At 47.7% G+C, this 9,392-nt stretch overlaps 1 protein-coding gene across 1 annotated transcript; it reads right to left on the minus strand.

Annotated features, from left to right (window-relative positions):
* Window positions 1-2,598: 2,598 nt before the first annotated feature.
* On the minus strand, window positions 2,599-8,751 carry ARC (activity regulated cytoskeleton associated protein). Its single transcript, XM_009919655.2, has 3 exons — window positions 5,463-8,751; window positions 4,712-4,880; window positions 2,599-4,362 (listed from the first exon to the last, which is right to left on the minus strand). The coding sequence occupies exon 1, from the start codon at window positions 8,246-8,248 to the stop codon at window positions 7,034-7,036; it is 1,215 nt and encodes a 404-aa protein (XP_009917957.1). The 5' UTR covers window positions 8,249-8,751; the 3' UTR covers window positions 2,599-4,362; window positions 4,712-4,880; window positions 5,463-7,033.
* Between the last annotated feature and the right edge of the window lie 641 nt (window positions 8,752-9,392).

Consider the following 9,392-nt stretch of genomic DNA (forward strand, 5'->3'; position numbering starts at 1 on the left):
TAGATATTAGCTGTAAAAAGCATGTCACCTGCCTGCAATTCATACTTCGTACAAATTAGTATCTGTGGGAATAGGTCTAAGATAACATCCTGCTCCACAATCAGAGTGAGCACCTAGAGCTCACCAGAGCATCATATTGACGTGATAAGTGGAGCCATTACAGCCGATTGTGTCAATAATAAAAGTTTCACAGCCTCCCTAATTACACATTGGTTTGCTGGAAGAAGTGGCTCCAGGGGAGCAGTTAGGCTGTGCACAAACACACGCCTGCCTGAAAAGTCAATAAATATGATTTACATGACTGACCAGCGCAATCACTTTGATTAAAAAAGGAGATAAAAGGAAAAAAAGAAAAAAGAAAAAAAGAGAACAAATATTTCATATATGAATGCAATACTCTGAGAAGGTCCATCTTAGCACTTTCTTTAAGCTGTCCTGAATAAGCAAATTAAGGAGTTCATCAGTACAGCCATGATAAAGAGAGAAGAAAAAAAAAATATTATCGAGTAAGTGTGAATTAATGATTTTTTTCTCAGTTCTGTAAGTGCTTGACCCCACATGCCTTCTCCACCAGTGGAAGAATGATTGTGAATATCTGCATTTTGGATCGTGCCCCAGAAAACACAGGGATGGTTCCCACTTTGATTTTGGAGCGGTTTCAACTAGTTTGTTGCAGTTAATCCATCACTGGGCTATATCTATCCCAGGTGACTCCCTACTGATAGAGCCAGGAGCAGTAATAATGCATTTCTTCATTAAATGAAGGTCTAGGCCCAGTGACTCTCTAGGGATTTTCATCCTGAACTGTCAGAAAGAAAGTAAATAACAATTATTAGATTCAAATCTGGAAGGCTCTGGAACAAAATTGGAAACCTTCTGAGTTTATCCAGCACAGTCAAGCATTTCCCAGCTTATCTACCTTTCCCACCTCGCTCAGCAGGGCATCCCCATCCTGTCCGTTTTCCTCCACCATAACTTGGCCATCAGTCCTTCTGTCTTTTCCACACCAACCTCTCATCACTCCTTCTCTCCTTGCCCTCAGAACTCCTCCACTGAAGCCACCACTGATCTGCTATCGCTGAAGCTGTGGGAGTGGACCTTGTGGGGATTGATGATGATGAGGACAGATTTTTCTCTTTATAGCTTTTTTTTTTAATTTAAATTCCCACAGTGTACAGTGGAGTTCTGCCCCCCTCTGCTGGAAGAGCTCAGCACCTCCAGCTGAGCAGCTCTTGCTTTTTGCTCTGCAAGGCATCGGGTTGGTCCTTGTGGGAGACCCAGCTCTTTGACCATGTCCATAGACCACGCAAAGTCTAACCCTGCTCTCCCGCCCAGTTTCTCCTATACTGTCCCAGTTTGGGATGACACTGGCTGCACCCCTGTTGCTGGTCTGCCTCCTCAGTGATTGTTTTTCACCTCTTTACCGATGACGGTGGTTAAGGACACAAAGGCAGAGTTCAGCTGTGGACCCAAACTGCATCTTCAAAGTTTATTTCTCACTCTTGGTAAGAGTTTGTGGTTGAATGAGCTGTAAAGAGCTGAAGACACAAGGGTTAGAAGCTGTTCTTTAGGCATCTTTGGCCATCAGACCATGGCCAAAGGTTCTGCCTTTCCAACCTGAGCTCAGTAGGGATATCTGGGAGGTTCTTTTGGCAATGCACTTTTAGTGCCTATTGTGAAAGGAATGAGTCCATTTGTTTCTCAAGCTGACCTACCCAAGTGCTCGTTACCAGTTACATCACACCCTGGACTGTTAGTCCTAACACCTTCCTCGTTGGAGAGAGACCAGGGATGGATAAGGGAATGGGGGCTATATCCACTTGAGTGCAAAACCTCTTCAGAAGAGGAAGGATTTGCAAAGTCCTCTATCTCCATGGACCGAGGGTCTTTGGGGCTAGAACTTTAAGCCAAGCCTATTGCAAAAATACTCATTTCAATTTAAAGCACTCTGAGCTACATCCCCTGCTATGTTCCTTTCCTCCAGCCCCGAATGACCCAGGGGTGTTTTATAAGTAACAAATCCAAGGAATGGAGAATAACCTTGCTGTAGGGAAATGCATCAGGTAGCAAAGCACCAGCCTGCCAGTAGCTCCTGGGTCTCTGTGCTGCTGAGTGCTGGCTTTTCTGACTGCTGAAGTCTCTTTGGATAAGAAGCAGAGCTGATTCACACTTAGAGATTTCTTCACCTTGGCCCTGATTGCCTCAGCTCTTCCATGCATATTACTTCTCAAGCATGGGTGGGAATGTGATTGCCTTCTGCTTCAATAGCCTTTCTCTTAGCTGTACCCAACAAGAGCCCTGCACAATCCACAGTCCCACAAGGGACCATTTCTCCCAGCCTCATGGGCTACATTTGACTCAATCTGAGATGCTAAACAACCCCCTTAAAGCACCTCCGTATTGTCTATATCCAACCCTTCTTCTTCAAAGGCCCAGTACATTTCATCTTTATGTCAACCATCCTCTTTTGCTGAGAAGGAAGATTTCATAAGTCAACTCAGGCCAAATGGCTGACAAGACCAAGTCTTCAGAGGGCAATAGTTACTCAAGTCTCCCATGAACCAAGGAAGAAAGACCAGAAAGCAAGGCACAAAGCAATTGAAGCAGATATTTCAAAGTTTTATTGTATAAATCTACAAAAGGCTTTGCTACAATAGCAAATAGAGTGTAGCACTATTCTATTGACAGGTTCTAGTGGCTTGGTGTGATCTTGTAACTCCAACATGACACATGAGGAATAAACTGCCTGATACACTCAGATCTAGGGCAAGTGATGTCGGCTTACAAAGACCTTTTGGCTTCAACCCCTATAACCTGTAGTGATTTAATGTGTCTGCTTTTTGTACAAGGTTGTTTGAATTAATAATATCTCTAGTAAAAATAAAAACTCTAAAGTAGTTTTGCCAGAGTCAAATGTAAAATTGCCTAAGGAAAAAAAAAATCCAGTGGTTGAAATCTGCTAAAATTTCACAGATACAACACATACACACATCTTCATTCACGTGACTCAGCCCCAGGAAAATAAAGTACCAGTCCTTCCTGGAGAGGCTGGTATTATAAACCAGGGTGCTACAAGTAAAACTCCCATCTGCTAGGAGCAATAATTGACATAAAATCAGTCCAGGAGATTCAGTTCTGCACATTCCAAAAAGTCAGCTGAAAATGTACAAACCTCAGGATCAAATGACCAAGTAGCACAGACAGGCTAATTCCTTAAAAAGACAGGAAAGTCTATGGAAAAATAAAATGCCTGTTGAGGCAGTCAAGTCCCTTGAAAGAGACTGTGGAAATTAAGCACCTCAAAATCAAACATCATTTCAACTTGAGATGATGCATGTAGAATTTGCCTTTACATGGTTTTACATAATTTTCCAGTCCTGGACATTTTTGCTGAGCATTGTTGGAATGCACGTTAGGTCCCATTGGCTTCGTTCAAATGCAACAAAACACCACAGAATTTAGTTGGGTGGATTCGATTGCTCAACACACATACACCCGCACTGACACGCACACACGCATACCTGGGACAGTTGGCTCTGGAAGAGAGAGGAACCAACTGGACCTCTTCGGCTGAGATATGAACCAAAACTGTCTTGTTCAACTCACTCGAGCTCTTGGCTTTTACACATCTTTTGCTCTCCCTGGGTCTGGATGGAAACAGTCATGCCAAAGCCAGCACAAGAACCTCGGTTCTTGCAGTAACTCTGGCCCATGCAGATCCAGGAATCACCTGCTGTCTCACAAGATTCTCCTTCCTGGCAAAACAGCCGGCCCAGTTGTGCAGGCTCAAGCAGTTCAGACAAGCATCTGGACCGCAGGATGCTTCTCCGAACCTCCGGAGCCCTTTGAGGTTTGAAACTGATACCCGCATGAAATGAAGCTACCCTCAACTCAGGAAAAATGAGTTACAGCATTAACAGCATGGAGGGTTTATAGCCTAGGTAGGGTGAGTCATTTGGCAAGGTTAATCAGGAAAGTTTTTTTAACTGACAATCTAGTGAAGATTTCTTTAGGTGAGTCCCAGTGGCCCCAAATTGCAGAGGTATGGTATCATCTCAACAGTCAGTACAAGCCCAGCATCCTCGCTGTCCCCAAAGCCCAGACTTGGTTCTTCTGTTCTGCCTCTTTTCATTCTCAACACTTTCTTCCTTGCTTGGACCAGCTCAGACTTTTCTTCATCCTGTTGGAAGTGGCTTCTCCCTTTCATTCTGGCTCTTAATACCTTGAACATGGCATTGCGCTGCATGGGAGGCTCTTTGGTGCATGATTTGCCCTCCATCTTCTTGCAGCACTCGCTTCTTCCCTGAGAAAGCAGGACTCTTGGACACAGAGAAGGAAACTCAGCAACAGCAGCAGGGATAGCTGTAAATAAAAATGCAGCAGCTCTGGTTAGATATCTAAAGCGGAGAGTACAGGGGATTTCACAGGAGATGGGGTTAAATTCAGCTGTGCCTACGAGGTGTCTGCAGCCCGGAGGTCCCACTAGGTATTGGTGTCTAAGCATTTGCCAATGGTCCGGCAGAAAGAAAGGCATGTTGTGCACTGTCCCCAGAGTGTTAATCATTGGGGCTTGGATTCCTACATCAAGAAGCTGAAATCCCACCTATTGGGGCTGAGGTCTCAAGACCAGCACCTGAGCTATTCAGTATCTTGGGGCAGGGCACTGGGGAGGCTAGGAAAAGCCCACAGGGGTAAGATGAGAGGGAATTACCTGTGCCGGTCTTTCCTTCAGACAGTGGATCCAGCAGTCAGTGCCTGGGGATCCTGACAGCAGGTCTGATGTTGAATCCTTGGTTTGGAAGCTTTTTCTCTTTGGCTTCCCTTCTGAATCCTGAGCACTGTGAAGTGATTCCTTCTCAGAGGAGGATCTGAGTGAGTCACTGTAACCAAGAGAAGATAATGCTTGTAATGCATGGCCAGCTCATCCTCAGCAGTGACACCCACTCCCCCACCACTCATCCCAGGTCATTAGTGAGAAATGCTCCCTCCTCCCTGATGACACGGCCACTGCCAAACTCACTCTCTCTGAACAAGTGAGAGGAGAGCCCCCGCTGTTCCTGAGACCAACTCACTTCTAGCAAGGGTGCAGAGTAGACGTGCCTCTCCTTTGGGCTCTGCACGGACCTGGGATGTGTTGTCACAGCTGGGGACTCAAGCCCAGTGCTTCATGGGGCAGGTCCTTGGTCTGGGCTAATGAAGAAGCTTCCCTTTTCCTCCCCATATTAATCAGAAAGTGCAAGATACTGTCCCTTTTGGAAACTTTTCCCACTCACTGTCCTTTATTTCCCTTTATTTCCCTTCCCCTTTTCTCCCAACCCTAATCAGTCATTTACAGTGAGTGCTTCACATCCCATTTCAAATTTTTTTTTTTTTTTATTCCAGTGCAAGGTTCCTACTGGACAGGTTATGGCTAATTTAGGTCTGGGGAGTGCAGAGAAAAGAATGTCAGAGAGTTGCCTTACCTTCAGCTTCTTGGAAGGAGGCACACCAAAGGCCTTCCAAGCCACCGGTGCCACATGTCACTGCTGTAGTAGTGCCAGGAGCATCCCAGGGGCAATCCTGTTGCTGCATCCCTGCTGCATCTCTTGCAGAGGTGTTGTTTATTTGGTCTGGTGGTGAATGCAGATGATGCTCAAGATGTGTCCAGCCTCAAGAAGCTTTGAAGAGCCAAACTTTCTGAACATGTCTTAGAGCAGTTTCATCTTAAAATCCTGTCATCAGACATTAGCCAAAGCAAGGTGAACGCTGAGCATTACTGTTTCAAGATGGAAAACGTCATAGAGTCCAAGTCTGTCTCCCTCCACAGCAAGTTGTTGCAGAAAGTTCTTTGTGAACAGACAACGCTCTGTCCTCAGGCACTCCAGGACAGGGGTGCCAGGCTTTCCAGGAGCATTTTGAGTCTGTCTGTGTGAGCAGAAGCTGTTTGCTGTGATGCACAGGCTGAAACTGTGCTGGGACACACAGCTCCTTTCTTCACTTCTTTTTGCTTTTACATGGCAAAAGCTGCTGTTGTCTCCACACATTAGCATGGACTCGATTTGCTGCTCTGGGGATATTTTGCTCTGGATTTAGGATGTGTTTGTTTGTTTCATTCCAAGTATATTTATTTATTTCCTTTACCTCCCCCCACCCTCTCAAAATAGCTCTGGTGCCTCCTCTCTCCACCTTGACACCCTCTTTTCTCTGAAAGCAAGCAGACTGCCCCTTCAATAAATGAGCTCAGAATTTAATTTGAAACTTTGTTTCCTGCTGAATGCACAGTATAATGTGCAGAGAAAGGGTGAAATTTTCCTCTGCACTGCAGTGGCCTTGATTAGAGTGAGCAGAAACTAAGACGAGTAGTAAACCAGTAAGAGCCTCTTGAGAGGAAAAGCATTAAAGCAGATATTAGGTGCAGTGAAATGAAAAACACTAAAAATAATCCAGATTCTTAAAGTTTTCAGTTCCTGAAGTCATAGGATTTCTTCTAAAAAAAAATCAAAAAAATTATTTAATCCTTTGGAGCAAGTAAGAACAGGAAATTGCCAAGTGAACAGAAGCTCAGTGGCAAATCAGAAATGGGCAAGGGTCAAAGGAAAGGCGTCTCCTCAGGACAGGGACACCTCTTCAGAAGAGGGAGGAGAGAAGGAGAAGGAGAGATCCAGATGGGTAGGAACCCTCAGCCAATTGCTGCGCTCATATGAAGTCCTTGAAAGCCGCCAGTGCTAAGCGGCTGCCTCTGAAGTTGGGAATTGTCTCTAGTTTCTTGTCAGGGATCTCATAAAATTGTCCGTTCCCCACAGTGGTGCAAGCGAGTATCTCCAGCACCACCGTATTGCATGGCTCAGGTGAGGTGGGCAACCACATCCTAAGGTGCCTCTCCCCCATTGCCTCCCTCCCCCCACAAGCAAAGTGAATTCCTCTGCTATGGGCTGTTGGACCGAGCACACCTCATGTCTCGTCTCAGCCAGAACCTCTCTCCAAGGAGAAGCTTCCTAAATATGCCCCCTTCTCCCTTTCATGTAACCCAGACCGATGCCTCCCTTGGACGAGCTCATATGACAGTAGCTGGTGGGCTCGGGGGCTCGGGTTGAGTCCCATTGCTTGGCACGGGACTGGCAGTGGTGGAAGGAGGCACGCTGTCCACAGAATCTCCTGATTGAATCTCAGGGGTCCTCTGTGGGCTGGGCTCCTCCGAGTGGTCCATGTTGCCTTGGACTTCCTTCCCTCTTTGGATCAGCTGCTCTAAGGTCTTGGGCAAGGGATAACTCAAGAAGCGCTTCAGTTTGGGCTGGAGGGTGCCTACCACATACTGGATAATTTCCTCCTCATCTGCATCGACATAGAGGGTCTGGTACAAGTCTCTCTTGCGCCAAAGGAACTGGTCCAGGGGCTCCCCCTCTTTCTGGGGCAAATCCAGCTCCCTTTTGATAGCATCCCTAGTCAGAGTCCCCTCGCTGTACTGCAGGAACTCCTTCTTGAACTCGACCCAGTTCTTGACAGAGTCCTGCTTGTATTCCCACCACTTTTTAGCCGGGCCGTTCATGTGGTTTTGGATCTGAGACAGCCAGTACTCCTCTGTTCCACCCACCTGCTTTAAGTATTCCTCCAAGTGGCTCAAGAACTCCCGGGGATCCTCAAAGACCTGGGTCTCCACTGGGGAGGCTGGAGCATCCTCTGACGTGGAGACCCACTGGTAGGAATCGTGGGCCTGGGGGATGCTGGGCACCTCCCCAGGAGGAGGGGTCAGCGCATACATTTGGCTCATATCAAGGGCATAATCATAAATCTCCCCCTCACTCGGCCTTATCTCTGGGCCTCCCACCCCAACGGACACAGTCTGCTTGCCATGGTCCCCAGGGCAATATTTGCCTCCCATGGACTCCAGACGGTCGGCCCACTTCTCCAGACGGAAAAAGACCTCCTTCCAAACATTCATCTCTCTCTTGACCCACCTCTCCAGATGGGCAATGGTTTCCTGGCATCTGGCCAGGCAGGCCTTGATGGACTTCTTCCATCTTTGGTTATCAGTTGGGACATGGTCCTCTAAGTTATTTTCTAACTTCCCCACTGATTTCTGCAAGCCTTTCAGCTCGCGCTCCACCTGCTTGGAGACCTCAGACAGGAGGTGCCGGTGGGTCCTCCTGACATGCTCCAACATCTCTGCCCTGCATTTCCCTATCTGCAGGATCACATTGGGCTTGTTGGCAACTCCACGGTGCCCCTGAAAGGAGTGGATGCCCGCATTGGTGACATTATCCAGCTGCATGGCTCCGACCGTGCGAGTGTCAAACACAGAAAGAACTGGGTTCTAAGCCCTGGCGCTAGAGCTGGCTCCCAAAAACCCCACCACAACACTTCCCGAAAGACACACAGAGACTTCTAAACCCCCCTCGAAAGACTTTTCGACACAAACACAACCAAATCAGATATCACCGCAGAGCGAGCTGTTCGGTCCCTGTGGATTCCAGAGAGAGTTGTAGGCAAATTTCTCCCGGTGCACAGCTGGAAACGCCGGTCTCACGTGCTCAGGGTGTCCCAGAGAGAGCCAGGATCCTCCAGGAACAAGGGGAGGAGTTGGCTAAAACATCCAGCCCCGCACGCGTGCCCGCTACCTGCTCACCCGGAGCTGAGAATCTTGAACGGTGGAGAGTCCCCGCTGGAGAAAAAAACACACAGAAGCTGGAAGCTGCTGCAAAAAAATCCCAGTGATTTCTCCTCTGGTAAACTTGGCGAGTCAAAGACGCTTTCACTAGAGATGCAAAGAGCTGCTTCTCTTCCCTGTCTGAACTGCCACTAGTCCAGGCTCTTCCATCTACTTATACCCCACACAGCTCAACATGTGGGTGGTGCCCTGCCTCCTCTCGCACTCTCAGTGCGGCGTTTATTGGAGGAAAAATGAAGCCGGTGTCTGTGGCAACCCAGATCTTGGCAGCCTCCCCTCGCTTCCCACCCCCTCACGCACGCCCCCAGACTCGACGCGAGAAGTGCTTGAAAGGTGCTGGAGACAGTTGGATAGATGGATGAGTAATCGCACCTTCCGCCTTTCAGATTGCAGGAAAAACACTTATTCATTCCACAACTATTTACTCAGCAAGGTCATCATTAGCATGCTTCCCCTGGCAGGACTCGCAGAGGGGGAGATGAGGAGGAATTCAGTGTGTCACACGAAGACAGACGCCCACCGGCCCCCCGCACACCCTCACATGTGCGCGCGCGCACACACACACACACAGAGTGAGCTCACTCTTAATGCAAATGCTTGGAAGTGGTGATAAATCAGCAGGAAAAAAAGGGGGGGAGAGAAAAGAAAAAGAAAAGAGGAGGGGGGAAGGGGGGAGGTGACACTCAAAGGAGCCCCTTCAGTACAAATTGGAGCACTCTGGACTTTCTAAAGGATTGGTAGGTGGGAG

The sequence above is a fragment of the Haliaeetus albicilla genome, chromosome 3, assembly GCF_947461875.1.
Source record: "Haliaeetus albicilla chromosome 3, bHalAlb1.1, whole genome shotgun sequence".
Lineage (NCBI taxonomy): Eukaryota > Metazoa > Chordata > Aves > Accipitriformes > Accipitridae > Haliaeetus > Haliaeetus albicilla.